This window comes from Ictalurus furcatus, chromosome 17, assembly GCF_023375685.1.
Source record: "Ictalurus furcatus strain D&B chromosome 17, Billie_1.0, whole genome shotgun sequence".
In the NCBI taxonomy this organism is placed as follows: Eukaryota; Metazoa; Chordata; class Actinopteri; order Siluriformes; family Ictaluridae; genus Ictalurus; species Ictalurus furcatus.
In genome coordinates this window covers 16,318,101-16,334,709 of record NC_071271.1, presented here as the reverse complement: position 1 = coordinate 16,334,709, position 16,609 = coordinate 16,318,101, and the positions used below count along the sequence as shown (strand labels likewise).

General features: G+C 40.2%; 2 protein-coding genes across 5 annotated transcripts in view; one reads left to right on the top strand and one right to left on the bottom strand.

Annotated features, from left to right (window-relative positions):
- slc25a15a (solute carrier family 25 member 15a) overlaps positions 1–16,609 on the bottom strand; it is a 50,695-nt gene that overhangs the window by 2,786 nt on the left and 31,300 nt on the right. Inside the window, exons 1-3 of one of the 3 annotated variants that reach the window (XM_053646467.1) lie at positions 5,105–5,965; positions 4,201–4,283; positions 2,676–2,934 (exon numbers count right to left, since the gene is read on the bottom strand). In XM_053646467.1, coding sequence (XP_053502442.1) covers positions 2,676–2,934; positions 4,201–4,255 — 314 coding nt within the window. In that variant the 5' untranslated portion in view covers positions 4,256–4,283; positions 5,105–5,965. The other 2 variants (XM_053646469.1, XM_053646468.1) reach the window with 2 other exon arrangements.
- foxo1a (forkhead box O1 a) overlaps positions 8,757–16,609 on the top strand; it is a 35,281-nt gene continuing 27,428 nt past the window's right edge. For both annotated transcript variants that reach the window (XM_053646466.1, XM_053646465.1), the window contains exon 1: positions 8,757–9,666. In XM_053646466.1, the coding sequence (XP_053502441.1) occupies positions 9,052–9,666 (615 nt within the window). In that variant the 5' untranslated portion in view covers positions 8,757–9,051. The remainder of the gene's footprint in view (positions 9,667–16,609) is intronic.

Here is a 16,609-nt window from a genome sequence, read left to right as displayed (position 1 = left end):
CAAGAAAGAGGCCGCATAATCACAAAAGCTTGGCTAACATTTTGTTACACATTTTCATCAGCTGAAAATAATGCACAGTCAGGCCTGATTTGTATAGCAATTTCAAGCACCATGACTAAACTAAGTCAATGTGTGACTTATGTACACTTTTAGATGCAAAAGATTAAATCTAGAGTCCTTACTAGGGTTCTGTGGATTTTCCCCTACAGAAACACTTAAAGTGAAGAGAAAAGAGAAAAACTCTATGTAGAACCCAATGTTTTCCTATCAGAGAGGGCTCTAGGTAGAAGTCTTTTAAGAAGGTAATAACCTTTCATTAACCAAATAACAATTGGAAAATAAATATCTATAACAGTTATAACAATTTAAAGAAATTATCTGGTTGAAGAGCAGTTTTTAGAAATTATATATATATCTGAGCTGGTTGTGTACTCTACATTTATAAGTCATGGCCTACACAAAGTGCTTTAAATGCACATTATTAAGACCCTATCTGGGCATTTTCTGATTAAACCTTCAAATCCTTCCAAATCAGTTAATGTTAAATAGGATCTCACCTCAAAAAAAGCTCATAAAGAATAACTCAGAAAGAAGCATAGAATCTCTTTTTAAATCTAATCTATTTAGAAATCTATATAATATATATAATTTCTTTAATATGATAGTTTTCATTAGTCAGATAGTTTTCATTTTTAAAAATGCTGCTACTTTTACTCTTATGTGAATGTAAATGCAATGAAAAGCAAAATATTTAACTTAAAAAAAAAAGTATGAAATACCATTAAACAACAAGAAAAGTTTAAAAAAAAGAATACTAAATAATTGTACATAATTCATGTGTTCTTGTTACAACTAGTCCACCAGACAGAACAAATCAAGCCACATCCAGCCTGAAAGGCAGAAAGCACAATGGCTGAACAACGTTGTTGCATCGCAGAGCTTTTATTGGAGGCGAGTGACAGAGAAAGGATTATGCCCTAATTCATGAGCAACAAATGCTTGTTGAAGCTTGTACGTCTCTTAGCGAGCCATCTGAATAACTTCTGAATAACAGTATTAAATGTTAAGGTGCATTCTTTTGTCAGTTCACATTTACTGGATGTGAACTACAGTTAATAGTCAACTAAATAAAGGAGTCTTAATTTAAATGGCAACTAAATGCGATTTCTCTTAGGCTCACTTTATAAGCAGGTAATGAAGGACTGTAGCCCATATTACTAGTGCCACACACAATGCCAAGCAAATAGGCTTACACAGTACTTACATACACACAAGATATTCCACTTTTTCATTATGAAATGCATAAAAGGTGCAGTTTTTAAATATATAATAAAATAGCCAATGAGTATAGCTAAGACACAATTGTATCTAATATAGTAGCCATTTTGGTTTGGCATAAGCCAGGCCCTACAAATATCTTATCATTAAATTGACTACAATGTCATGACAACAATGACTCCAATATACCTTGCACTGCAATGCCTTACACTGTTATCTGCCACCCCACCATGTATCAAAGCATTCTCAGTTTGTCACTGCAGGAAGAAAATTCAATGTACGACTTTTGTTATTTTAATGCCATGTCCGTTCCTTGTAAGATTTGCCCACAAAATAGGAAACAGCATGAAATAAAAATGATCGTTTCATAAGTTTTCTTGGCATTATGTGCACGTGCATGCCAGTTTGTATATTCCAAACCCCATTTAAATCATTTAAAATTGGTAAAATAAACGACGCATACTGTACTGTAGCATAAAGTATACACATGTTGGTGTGAATTCACTTTATTAGGAACACCTGTATATACCTGCTCATCCATGCAATTATCCAATCATGTGGCAGCAGCACCAGTCTTAAATCATGCAGCTACATGTCAAGAGCTTCAATTAATGTTCACATCAAACATCAGAATAGGGAAAAAAAATGTGATCTAAGTAACTATGACCATGGCATAGTTGCTGATACCACATGGCTGGTTTGGATATTAAAGAAACTGCTGATCTCATGAGAATTTCACACACAGCAGCCTCTAGAGTTTACACAAAATGAGAGAGGTCAGAGAGTAATGGCCAGACTGTTTTGAGCTATCAGGAAGGCTATGGTAACTCAATAACCACTCGACAACTGAAAAGCATCTCAGGATGCTCAACACGCCTCAAGGATCAATGTGGTCGAAGTGGACAGTGAGCGTATATGACATGTGTGTCCAGTTAAATGCATAATTTCCACAAGTTATACCAACTGATATGGTGTGGGTGTAGCATATTTCGAATGCTACCTGCTGTTATGGAAATAGGTCAACTCCTCAATACATGGCATCCTCATTTATTATCCAACAATCACTAGATGTGCAACATCGCACTGAGAAACTATACTAACACATTAGTTAGCTAAGATTAACTCCATAGCCAGAATGTCAGACTCTTGAAGGCAAAAATACTGCATGGATTTGTTTTCTCCCTCTTCAAATACACTAAATCTTGCCTGTGACAGCTTCGGTAATTAGCAGATAAGCTGAATCAGGGATGTTAAATGAAGCAGAATGCTAAACTCTCCAATACTGTGGGTGCTCTATAGCAACCCTTTAGCCTTACACATCTGCGTGATGTGTCTACAGTATGTGATAAAAAAAAAAAAATTGAGATAATAAGATAAATAGGTTGGAAATGTCTAACCTGAGCTCTGCTCCTCTGTCCAAGCCAACCACAAAACGCACAACATCTTGGCAGAAGCCGTAGCTCATGAAGAGAACTGCATTCTCAGCGATGTTGGCCATCAGAGCTGGGGTAGTGCCATGATATAGACCACGCAGCCCCACCTGCTTTGAGATGGACACAAAGCAGTGCACAAAGCCACGGTACAGCCCGGGAAATGTCTGCATCTTCACCTTGGCGGTATCAAATGGCTGGCCACACAGCACACATGCTATACCACCTTAAGCAAAAAGAGAGATAAGAGCAGCACCAGTGACATGGCTGAAAAATGTAACAAAATCTGTACCTGAATGTTTATTTCTTATTTTGATCATGTTTGTACATCAGCGTTTTAGGGCCACTGTTTATAAAATGGCCCAAATGACAACATTTGTGTGTTAACATGAGAGACTTTGAGGATTTGCTGACATTATTGTTTCTTTTGCTGAAGGAGAAATTGCAAAACTATCAATGGTTACATCTGTGACATAACAGCAGTAACTCCAGCGCACACAGTACAGCAGTCAAGTCTCCAATTAAGTTTTTGGTTCAAGTCCATATGATAAGTCCACATCGGGGCTTGGTGGCAAATGCCGCCCAGTTTGTGTGGTTTTCTCTTCAAAATAAACAAAATTTCTGGAAGTCATTTGAATAATTCATTTGAAAAAGTCATTTCAAAGTTCTAATACTAATAGTAATCTGGTCCTGATGTGTTCTTTATTTGTAAAGTATTGTTTTATTTCCATTATAGTATTATGACTTTATTGACTTCATTCTCTAAGTATTGCTCATTTTGTCTTGCAATATCATATGTTAAAAAAATAAAACATGTATAGCAATACCACCTTGCTAAACTAGCCTTTAACATGCAAACTCACGGATCGAATTATTGCCAAAACTGTATTTAAATTGTACACCTGAAACACACTAACACTACTGTTAATTACTGGCAAGCATGTACTCTTCCAGTGTTTTTTTGTGATTGGCCTGCCCATTTTTACATCATAGCGTTCAGTGCTCATAAACACAAGGTGAAACTCGAGATAACAGTAATATAGGCTGTTGGTGTTGCTCTTGAAATAAAGAATCTGGCAAGATGTCATTGAGGGTATAGCACAGGCCAACTCATGTTACCACAAGTTACAGTACATGTATAGGTTTATTTAAAGGAACAGCAGCTGTGTGTGTGTGCGTTTTTAAACAAAAAGGAGAAAGTAACATGTATATTAATTTTTATATTCACAAAGTAAAAGAAAGAATATACTGATACAATACAGTGAAATTACTTTGTTCACATATTCCAATTTGTTAGTAAGCTAGGGTCAGAGCAGAGGATAATAATAATAATGGCACCCCTGGGGCAAAGAGGGTTAAGGGCCTTGCTCAATGACCTAACATGACAATGGACTCAAACTGAGCCCAGATGCCTTAACCACTAAGCCACCACTGCCACATTTCCAACATACATACATACACAATATATTAAAATTGCAATATTGTAGCATACCACAGGCTCCGGCTGATAAATCAATGATGGCTTGAATGACAGGACTCGGTGCCATGTTTTTATAACCTCTCTTGCGTTACCACCTGTTAAAAACACACAAGTCTTTCAATACACAGCCTAGACATCCACACTTCATGAACAGTGTAAGCAGTTTGAATAATTGTTATTCATAAAGCAGTTTCATGAAAACATTTACTCTTGGAAATAGATGAAAAGTTACCATTTATGAACCAATACATGAAGGTTTTCAACCCACTGACCAATCCTAATGACCGTGAGATTTAAAACAGAATAATTATGTTTAGGATGCAGTTTAAACACAATTTATTAAGTCAGGTTTAGTTTAAAACATAAAAAAGGACTGATCCAGGATACAAACTCTGGGTCCTGAGATCTGCGTTGCTTAATCTGTCAGAAATGTGAGCAGTGCTGTCATAACCCATTCTATAACACACTTGCTCACAGACAATATAATTGTACAACTCCACACAATAAACCAGACATTACTGTAAAATGCAACCCTAAGACATTTCAGGCTCCAGAAAGAGTAAAAGGCAGGTGTGTGTATCTCACACTGACACAGTTTACTGCTCTGCTCACTACTTTGACACTTTTACTAACCCTGTTACTAAACTGTAAGTTAGTTCATGAAATGCCCATATGCTTAAAGATCTTAAAGCTCAGAGGAGCTGAAGGATTGTGGACAGCTGGGACACTCCTAAAGCAGTATAAGCAATGTCAAGTTGAATTTAAACAAGACTCACCCTGTCATTAGTTCATTGCAAAACAATACTCAAAGGCACATCACAACGTACACTTAGCCTGTTGAGGCATTTCATTCCGAAGTTAAGCAAGACTATTTTCATTTCCGGGTTCCTTCAAAGACGAACAACTTCACACTTACCGTATCTTCTTATCTGAGATATTTCAAGGTTTTCTCCCTCATCTACTGTTAAGTCCGCGTGCGTGTCAGAAAAATGAGCAGTACCGAAGGGCATCAAGTACCTCTCTCTGTGTGTGTGTGTGTGTGTGTGTGTGTGTGTGTGTGTGTGTGTGTGTGTGTGTGTGTGTTACGCTGAAACAAACTCAGACACGTCAACACGCATTCATTTGAGTGTAAACCCTGAATACACGATTTTCCCCCAGTTGGATCTCAGAGCTGACATGTTTTGACCAGGTGAAGTGAGCAGTGGATTTCCAGGTGGATCAGAACCGAGTGTGATCCGGTGATGTGGAAGGATTAAAGTCGATCTGATGATGAGACGAAAGACAAGTTAATGGAGATGTTCGTGTTTTCTCATCCATGTCTTCATTGACATTTTGCGTTTTCGTTACTGCTTCTGGTCTAGATGAGGTTAAGTTGGCGAGGTAAGGTGCAGGAGGTCCAGCTCCATCTTTCCTCTGGGTCACGTGGTGTTGAGTCGCGCTGTTTCCGTTCTGATGGGGATTCTGGGGAATTACAACATGCACTGCGTGCGCGTGCAACTCCGGGTTTACCTAATCTTCTACAAAACACGTGAACTAAATTCAATTCAATTCAACTAAAAGTCAACATTTGAATGTACGCCTCTTTAAAAAAAAAAAAATAAAAAATAAAAAATTACATTACCCACACAGACTGCAGACCTATACTGTTAACCCTCATTATCATTAATAAACAACAGATTTCATGAATATGCGAATTAGCCCCATACTATCTACACGCACCATTCGGTGTTACTTAAAAAATGCAACTTGCTACACATAGTTTATTTATCTATTTATTTACTTTTTACATTGGCCAGTGTGCATATTGAATGAATTTGATTAGAAATTAGTTTAGTGTGACGTCAGGAATCCATGGTGATACTATATATATATGTATATATATATATATATATATATATATATATATATATATATATATATATATATATATATAAGTAAATAATAGGGTTGGGTATTGCGACCAATTTTGCTATTCGATTACTTTCTTATTTATATGGTTTCGGTTCAAATTCGAATTCGACTCGATTCAATATCGAATATACATCAATATTTCATTTAAAATGTTAGTTTTGCAGACATGGAATCCATGTTTTAATATAAATGCTTGTAATCGAAACCCTCCTACTTAGCTATATTACTGAAATACACATTTACTTTAACAATAGGGCCCATCATAAATATGTGCATACAATGCCTCATAATCATAAATATGTACATACAGTGCACGCAAGGTAAGCACAAACTGCACAATGCACATTACTGTAAATAAAATAAAATAAATAAATAACATTGTAAACATGCAACAGTGAAATTCATTAACAACTTGAAACATGTTTAAGAAATAAAACCGTTTTCAAAATTCAAAACATGAACGATGGCGACATCTCCAGGATGAGAGGCGAACTACAGATAATATTCACATCCTCTCAAGTAAAGCACATGCATTAATAATCGATTCGGGGATTTCCCAAATAGATATAGTTTCGTTACATTGAAAATCGATTAAAATCGGAGAACCGATATTTTTTTACCCAGCCCTAATAAATAAACACTACAAAGATTTGTTGCATAATGGTTGACACCGGCATCTCCACGGCGACGGAAACAACTCAAAGACACATTGATGAGCACACATGCAGGGGATCTGACTCTCAGGTTGTAAAATAAGGGGTGTAATTCCAGCCAAGCAACTAGTTTGAAGACTAACATTATTTATTAAAGCCCTGCGATGGATTGGCCCCCCATCCAGGATGTACCCCACCTTGTGCCCGATGCTCCCTGGGATAGGCTCCAGGTTCCCCGCGAGCCTGAAGTATAAGCGGTATAGAAGATGGATGGATGGATGGATGGCGTATTTATTAAATAATTTTAATCTGGTGTAGCTCCAGTTTGGTTGAAATGAAAACTTGGGTCCTTTCGTGAATAAAATGAAGAACTTCTGTTTTAGCTCAGGTCTTATCTCTGGTCTTGATTGATATACCTGAATTATTCATCATATGGAAGAGAAAATACAGTAAAATAAACACAGGAAGAGTATAAATTAGGCAAGAAATATACAGAACGTGAATAAACAAGTGTATTTTAATTATTTCCCTTTTTAACACACCTGATTCACAAAGAGTGTTAATGTTAACAGTATTATGATATTAGACCAACGACATTAGTGACATTACTGTCTTGAACTGCAGTTTATTGAAGAGACACCAATGAGAAATGACTTAGCAATTTTAACATTGACCGCAAGATGGCGGTATAGTCACGTGCGCCACATTTTAGTGGGCTACAAAAAAAAACCCTGCATATTATCTGCTAAACTGAGTGGAAACAACACGCCAGCACTGGTACTGAACATTCTGTAGACCGCACGGCTGTACTGCTCCACAGCAGTGCATTGTAGTAGCGTTTGACTGGCACGGTGTTGGCACTGCAGACCAAATAATTACATGTTTCACTTATGTCAAATTAAACACAGTAGGCCTAGTAGTTGGAGTGCTGTTTGTTTGTTTGTTTGTTTGTTTGTTTTTAACAAGTTGCTCTTATTTACTTTCTTGATTTTATATCACCATTTCGTTACAGGGTCCTAATTTCTATATGATCAAATCTATAGATCCATCATGTTTTGTAATGGTGAATGATGTTAGCTGATTTGAACCTTTTTTAAAAAATTGATATTAAGTTGACATTAAATTTAAAAAAGTTAGGTAGACAGCTCGGATCTTCTGGACAATTTATTCTCCTTCCATCCTGCTTATCCTGCGGGGGATCCTGGAGCCTATCCCATGGAACTCGGGGCACAAGGCAGGGGACAACCTGGACGGGGTGCCAACCCATCACAGGGCACAATCGCAACCACACATTCTCAAAACTATGGACAATTTGGAAATGACAATCAACATACAGTGCATGTCTTTGGACTGGGGGAGGAAACCGAGGAAAACAGAGGAAACCCCTAAAAGTACTGAGAGCATGCAAGCTCCACGCACACAGGACAGAGGTGAGATTTGAATCTCCAACCCTGGAGGTGCAAGGCAAGCACCCTAACCATTAAGCCATCCCCACACAAGTTAAGCCTATTTCCCATAAAATATTTTACCCAAATAATACATGTCCTATGTTTTCATACTTAAAATATCAAAGCTCGACTATAGGCTGTATGTAGACATGTTATATGGCTCTGTGGCTTAGACCTGTTCCTAGATAGCCAGGACATGCACTTATGTTTATCACAATGACAGACACACGACCAATAATAATAACACTCCATAATGTTTATTAAAGCTCCTTGAAGGATCCACGTGCACTTGAAGGCGGTACATTGTGACCTGAAGCGCAGCGCGTTTACTTTAGAGTCTACAATGAAATGTGTTTACTAGTCCTGGGCGGAGAAAAGTGCTGTTTTGGGGCTGTTTCGCTTTCAAAACGCTTCTGTGATTGGCTGCTGCCAGCTGTCAATCAAGCGTGGGCGGTATGCTCTGACCAATGATAGATGAGTTCGGGTAACGCCGCTTCCAGACTAGTGCTCGCTCTCGGTCTCACACACACTCATACACACAAACACACAGTGACAGGAGCACGCACGAGCGGAGTACTAGCTTGGCCGGATCGCTGAAACTTTGAAATTCATAACAAAGCCTTCAGATGTCAGGCGCTCTCCGGTTCCTCGCTCTCGGACTCGGTTTCACTTACGGTCTCAACGCGTTACAAATGTAGGATAGCAGTGTTTACTTCTCACCAAACTTTTTTGTTTCTTCTTCATCGCCGCCTTCTTTTTTTCCTGTTTAAGCCGCGCTCTCGTGCGCGCCGTCGCGCCTGAGTAACTCGCGCGCCGCCAACTCTATGTGACGTTGGGCGTTTGTCGGTACCATGGCGGAAGCGGCCCAACAGCAACAACAACAACAGCAGCAGCAGCTGGTCGACATCGACCCGGACTTTGAGCCTCTATCGCGGCCCCGATCATGCACTTGGCCGCTGCCCCGGCCGGAGTTCACCAACCCCGCCGACTCGAGCACGTCCTCGCCGGCCCCGTCTGTCAAGCACGAGCCGAGCGGCACTGCGGACTTCCTCACGAGCCTCAGTCTGCTTGAAGAATCCGAGGACTATGCTGACGAGAAGCCGCTTGTCTTGTGCACAGATTTCCAGTGCCAGGAAAACTGCGGGCACCGACAGCAGCAGCAGCGGCAGCAGATCTCCGGCGCTCAGCTTCCTCCACAACAACAACAACAACAACAACAGCAGCAGCAACAGGTGCCGTTACTTTCCTCCACTTCTACAGCGGCGGCGGCGGCGGCGGCGCAGCGGAAGAGCGGCTCGGCACGGCGCAACGCCTGGGGCAACATGTCATACGCTGACCTGATCACCAAGGCTATCGAGAGCTCGCCCGAGAAGCGCCTCACTCTCTCGCAGATCTACGACTGGATGGTGAAGAGCGTGCCTTATTTCAAGGACAAGGGCGACAGCAACAGCTCCGCCGGCTGGAAGGTATTTATACAGTGCACAGGGTACATTACACGTGCAATAAAGGAACAACACTAAAGCAGTGCAGTTTATTGCATGTCCTTGAGTTTTGAAACATTGGATTGTCATCCAATGTTTGATTGAGGGATTTGTGGCGTCTCCTGATTCCTTATGTGTACCACATGGGGAACTAAAGTGCACACAGCAGGTCCCTTGCTGCCAGTGTCCCACTGCCAGTCATATGACAGGTCCCGAGTAAAGTTAGGCATGAAGTGTCTGCTGACAAGGAGGATTCCTGGCTCTGGATGCATATAGTCTACAGCTGTGCTGTGTTACTAAATGCTGTTTTAGTGTGTGTGTGGATGCATACCGTCTGGCATTGGGGTTTTAGGAATTTCTTTCATGCATGCTAAAAATGTGCCATTACCTTTTATCATTTGTGTTACTATATACAGTTATCAACAATGTTGATGTCATAGAAATATATTTCAGATGTATCACTGTCATTCCTAAGTGGCTAATAGGATGACCAGACCATAAGGTTTCAGTACTTGTTAGTAAGTTTTGTTATTATTTTCATTACCATTATATGCCATGCTGGGTTTTGCATTCACGTCAAATGATAGTACCAGAGTTCAAATTTATGCAGCCGCTCACATAAACCAAGAGTGGGAGAGCGCCAGACCCTTGAGGCCACCCCAGTTTAACCCCAGGTGGCATAGTGTTCTGAAGTCAGTTGCGACACTACAGCTTCTTTAGATGGCACAGACACCCTCATGGTTTGTCTGGTTCCTCATACGCCCGAGGCCACCTGACAACCAGCGAAACACAAAAACATTCCCGTGGAAATCCATGGAAACCACCTTGTGAGACAGAAGCCAAAGTTACGTTGTTAGGTGTAGTACCTTGTCGCACCACACACTATTAATAACCAACGGCTTATGCGTCAATTCGCCCACGATGCATGCCAGGTATGTTTGCATGAAAGACTACACATGCAGGCAAACCTCGGTTCCACCCACTGATTTGAGTTCATTGTCCCAGCATTCCTCAGGCTTTGTGCTTTTGTGGGTGCTATTTTGCAAGCTTAGTGCTCTGTGACCTGCCTAAATGTGTGTATGAGTCACTCTGAGAGAGCTCTCCGTCACGAAAAGACTTGTTACTTACTGTATGACACACACTACGTAACAGTGTAGACGGTGTTTTGATATAGTTATCAAAAAGGAATTCAGTGGTACGGTATACATGACGTCTGTTACTACATCAGTGTTGTGGTTGTAAAAGTCATTTGATCTCATCGATTGAATAACTCATGGGTATTTAAGGTCAGTTGGTGGCTAATATGTTTTTTTTCTGATACCATAAACTTTTACAGTTGGCACTTATTTTATTTATCCTTTCTTGGGGGGGGGGACAAGGCATCACTACACTGCTTATTCTTAAATGCCCTGTTGAGCTTGTAAGCAACTTTACAGCTTCTTTTGTCAAGGCTACTAAGTGGAAGTGGAGAATAGACACTGAGTAGGAGAGCACAGGCATTTATCTGAAGAAGAGATCAGGTTAAAAAGTGTGCATCCTTTTCAGAAATGAAGAGAAATATATATCGAGAGAGAAGTTGAGACTGCTGTGCATGGCAAAGGAAGAGGCATTGACAGAAGCCTTTTTTTTTTTTTTTTTAAACCCATGTCCACAGGCACTCAAGCACTTTCCCTGATTCACTAGAGTTAAATTGTTGACTTGTGTAGTGGAGAGGAATTCTGAAACAGGTCCAGCTGAACTCAAGTCCAGAGTGTAAACGGATCCTTTTTACAAAGTAACTCACACTGCTTTAATATAAAACCTCCCAGGGAGAAACCCTTGTTGCCACGCCGGCTGTGATCTCTTCTAGTAGCATGAGACATAAGGCTGTGCTTTACATAGAGAGTACAACAAGAGATATTTGTTGGATTGCACAAAAAATCATATTTAAGTCATTATTCATTTCTCAATGCAATTCAACGCAAGAACAATCGATTCTGCGGAGTTTTGCATCATAAAATTTTACACAATTTTGCGTTTTTGCATCCATTGCATAAAATTGCATATGAGTGCCACTATTCTTCCTTAAGCATTGTAAGTAATGACCATAGACGTTGTGTCACATGACCTCATCCATACACCTGAAGCCAATGATGCATTTTGCATAAAGTGCGTTTATCAAGACTGACTTTCACCAAAAAGTGGCTATGAGTTGCTCTCATAGAATAAGAGAAACAACGGCAATTTATTTACCCAGCCGTTAATATTGCTGGTTTCTTTTTCAATTTGGGAGGGCACCCAAAAATGATTAAAAATCTATACTAAATAGTGGTTATTTTTGCTCAGGATTTTATTGTAATACAAAGATTCCAGTAAATCAGTTATTCATAATGCAAGCAAACCGTCATTCACGTACATCCGCTAGGAAAGTGTAGTTACTACAGTCTGCTACGGTAATGTTAGCATTTAATAAATGTTGTGTATGTATTGTTCCTTACAAAATTGTTCACAGAATCATAAGTGAGAATTGTGACTTCAGTTCTAAGTTTTAAAAAATAATAATAAATAAAAATGATCCCTAATAACCTCAAATTTCTATCATTTTTTGGAACTTAATAACCAAGTGAAGGCACTGATTGTAAATGGAAGATATTCATTGAGCCATTTCCATGCAGTAAGAGGTGAGTCATCATGTCCTTTGCTTCTGAAGCCTTTTTCAGCCTCTTAGTGCATTAAGAGAACTGACTATGTTTCAGGTTTTTTCATCAGAAAAAGCACAGTGCTATACATAAGGTTGATGACTAGACTTAGAGTACACATCTCATACAAATTTTAGTTTGTGCCGGACATTTAGTATCGGTGGGTTCAGAATATTGCATGTGACTGCACGCACAAACACACCTAGCCAGATGTCTTTTCTCCGTGCACGGATGACCCTGTATCTGTTCTTCCTGTTACTTCTATACGACACAGACGTCACTCGGCTAGTGCAAATATTTGATGCAGCACATGGCCACCAACCATCTGTGTTGGCTTACAAGCCAAGAATCGATTTTTCCCGTCCTTCAGTACGTCACACACTTTATTCTCATGATAGCGCATTCTCCACCACCTCTGCCAGTCGCCCGAAGCTTTTTGAAAACAAACTAAAGCTCGGTTCCAGCATTCAAGTGGAGGGCATCATGTTGACTTGAAATAATTTCTTACTACATTCATTTCACAGATCTTTTGGATATCCAGCGTTGTGTAATGGCACTGATATGTAAGGAATAAAACACAATAGGGTGTGCTGTAAAATCAGTGACAGTGTGATATGCTACCACCTGATGGCACAGCCATAGCAGTTAACAGAACCAAAATGACCTCGAATACTAATGCTTTGACTAACAGAATCAACATGATCTCTAATACCAATACTTTTTATTAGTTTATGGATACAGTTAATGTTGTGGAACATCCAAAAAACAAGTTAATAAGGCAAAAAAGACAGCTGGTAATAATACAAAGAAACTGCAAAACCTTCTGTCCTGGACTTTCTTTAAGTTACAGCCTTACCTATGACTGGTACAAAACACTGATACTGGAGACTCATTCCAAAACATCAATACGATATGGTGAGGGTTTCTCCTTACCACCACTAATCATCACCATACCATCAAATACACATCTTTTAAAAATCTGTTTACGTGGAGTGTCTGTTATACAAGTCTGCATGTCTTCTGACCAGTCAAGCATTCAACAGTGCCCTGGTATAATTACTTTTAAAATTGTTAAAATGATATCCTATGATGTCGTAAGATCTCTGTCAAGCAATAATTGCTTGTGTACTTATTGTGCTTATTAATAGCAGTTTATGCAATGCTGGTGTAAAGTAGCTTTGAGACTGGTACAAATTATGACTTTAAAGTGCCGGTTCCATTCAGTTGATGGATGGAGCCAGTTCCATCCATCCATCCATTTTCCATACAGCTTGTCCTACACAGGGTCACGGGGAAGCCTAGAGCCTATCCCAGGGAACTCTGGGCACAAGGTGGGGGACACTCTGGACGGGGTTTCAACCCATCACATGGCACAATCACACACACATGCACTACAGACAATTTGGAAATGGCAGTTAGCCTACAGTGCATGTCTTTGTACTGGGGGAGGAAAACGGAGTGCCTGGAGGAAACTCCTGAAGCACGGGGAGAACATGCAAACAGAGGGCGGAGGCGGGATTTGAACCCCCAACCCCAGAGGTGCGAGGCAAATGTACTGAGCTGTGTGTGACTCTGAGATAAATGTTTTAAATATGTATAGTCAGTACAGCGGTCTAAACATGACAGATGTTATATTTAAGTTATATTTACTTATATTTCTCTGTTATATTTAAGCCATAAGCATCTAAAAACATGAACATCCGTGGAAAGAATCCGGTAGCTCCAGAAATAGATTTTTATGCGTTTTAGTTTCTGAAAAACACACCAAACTCTGTGAGCCAGCATTAAAATTTGAATAAAAATCCTAACATGACATTTTTCTTCAAGCACCTTTCTCATTGATCATTGGACTAAGCCAAGTCTGTGATTACATGTCCTAAGAATATTGGTGAGTTTGGGAAGCTGGATGACATCAGCACAGAAAATCTGTGCCTCAGATATGAAGCTCCCATTGGGACGACATGATCGAGCCCTGCTCCGTGACTGGAAGACTGTGTTTTCCAGAATGCCTGACCTTCTCCTCTTCCACACACTTCTTCCTTTCTTATATCCTGGCAGCGACTGCTCTTCCGCCAGCACCAGCACGGGACACTTCAAACATGACTTGGCATAAACTCTGATAGATGTCAGTAGGCACAGATGTCTAGAACAAAGTGCTTCTCTCTCTCTAGCCCCCCAGGGCTGACCGTCTCAGTGCAAGGTTCACACGATTCAAATAAGTTTGACACCTCTTAAAGGTTGCATAACGAGACGTTTTACAGGAATCCAAGAGCCCTGAGCCAAAATGTGGTGACTTGTTAGTGAGTGGTGCATTTGGAAAGATGAGGCCTTTTAGAGACGCACACGACAAACCTGAGCCAAGTTTCTAAACCAGGTTACGACAGACAAAAAAAATTGAGACAGCAACATAGGCACGCTAGTCACATCTTTTTAAACTTTAACTATCATTTGCCTTCCTAACCATCCATATGTTTCTGTATTTTCATTTCGATCTACTGAATTCAATGTTATTATTTATTTGGGTTTGATGAATCACTGTCCTGGCATGTGAGGGGTCTTAAAAAGCAGAGGTGTCTATGGATATGCGCATGCATACATGAATGTAACTGCATGATGTATTGTGAGATGGCTAAGTATGCATTCGGTGCTTTTCTGCCCAGAGCAAACAGTGAAAAACATACATTTGATTATATGGACACTCTCTTCATGCATGCCAATTAGTGAATATGCAGACAGATTTTCAGACTAAACGCAACAGTCGTCATTTATGAAACTCGGCAATTTGTTTGGGGTCGGCCATCAACCCAGAGAGTGAGAGAGAGAAAGCAAATGAAAAAGGGAATGTCTTTGTGCTTCTCCAGACTAAACATACCACTGACAAGCAGAATGAAGGGAAAACGAAAAATGAGCTGTATTTAGTACAGAGCGAATGCTGAAGCCCTCCAAGAATTGTAGTAGTAAAGCAACGGACAAACTGTCAGCACCTTTCCAAGCTGCTGTAGACATGCCAAACCTAGTCCACTATTTATCCAAAAAAAAAAGAGGGAGAGAGAAATAAATAAAAGGTTTTATGAGCGACAATGAAACTCTTCTCAGCACTGCACGATTTTAACGTGTCCAAATGCCGCTCTGTCAGTCTTTCTGAGAAGCTGGTAGTGTACGTCATTTGGTGTGATTCTACTTGGAGGTCACTCACTCGCAATCTGAGTTTGTTTATCAAACAAGATCCCGTGTTTATCTGTTTAGCCAATCAGGTGAGGACATGTATTTGCAGCTGCATGTCATTGTGATCTGAGCGTGGACGTTAAAGCTTGAGAGGTCGAAGGGTTCCAGATAGCAAGTGCAGCAGAGCTTAAACAGCATGGTACGTAAAAAATTACAGCAAGGGGGTGTGGTGGGGAAGTATTTTGGGGCATGATATCAGAGGAGCATTGGCACCTCGCCCCATGTACCCTCCTATGCCTATTTGTGTGTGCTGTCAGGGTGGTGTAAGAGAGGCCTCGATCCTGCTCAAGCCACAACACAGCACACTGCTATTTCAGCATACAGCTGGCCAAAGTCCAGGGACGGTACATCACAACCTCATGATTTAGTTTAGCAGTCTGTGTATTGTGTGTGTGTGTGTGTGTTTGTGTGTGTGTGTGTGAGTTATCAGACAGTATGTTCACTAAGTTACCAATGCTAATGTTTGAGTGGTGTAAAATATAATGGGGGTGGAGCAGGAGGGGGAATCATTAATTTATCATCTGCTCATATAATATTAACTACACTGAGTAGTGATCTGATTCAAGAGCAGTTTTATCTTAAGGCTTGGTCCAATTTTGTGACTCCTACTCCATTTGAGGCTATGAAAAAGCCAAATATTAGGCTACATTACTCTTAAATGTTAAAACTTCAACATGTAACAAGTGAGATTATGTGAAAGCAGCTGTACTTTCCAGATTTAATAGTTTAATCTCCAAGTATTCACCGATCCACCCAAAACTGTTGCCTGCTGATGAATTAGTGTGTGCGAGAGTCAGCTAGTGACATTGTGTCTAGCTCACTGACAGAAATCCTTTAGGTCACGGGTTGGAAATTATTCCATAATATGCTGGCCAGCTCTCCAACAGACCAAGAAAACACTTAAGCCAGACTTCCTGTGACTGTTTCTCAACATCTAACGGCAAAGAGTTTCACCCCCAATGTGCAGATACCTCACGCAGAGAGCTCACTAAACGGGTCACAAACAGTGCTTCTAAACAGAACCA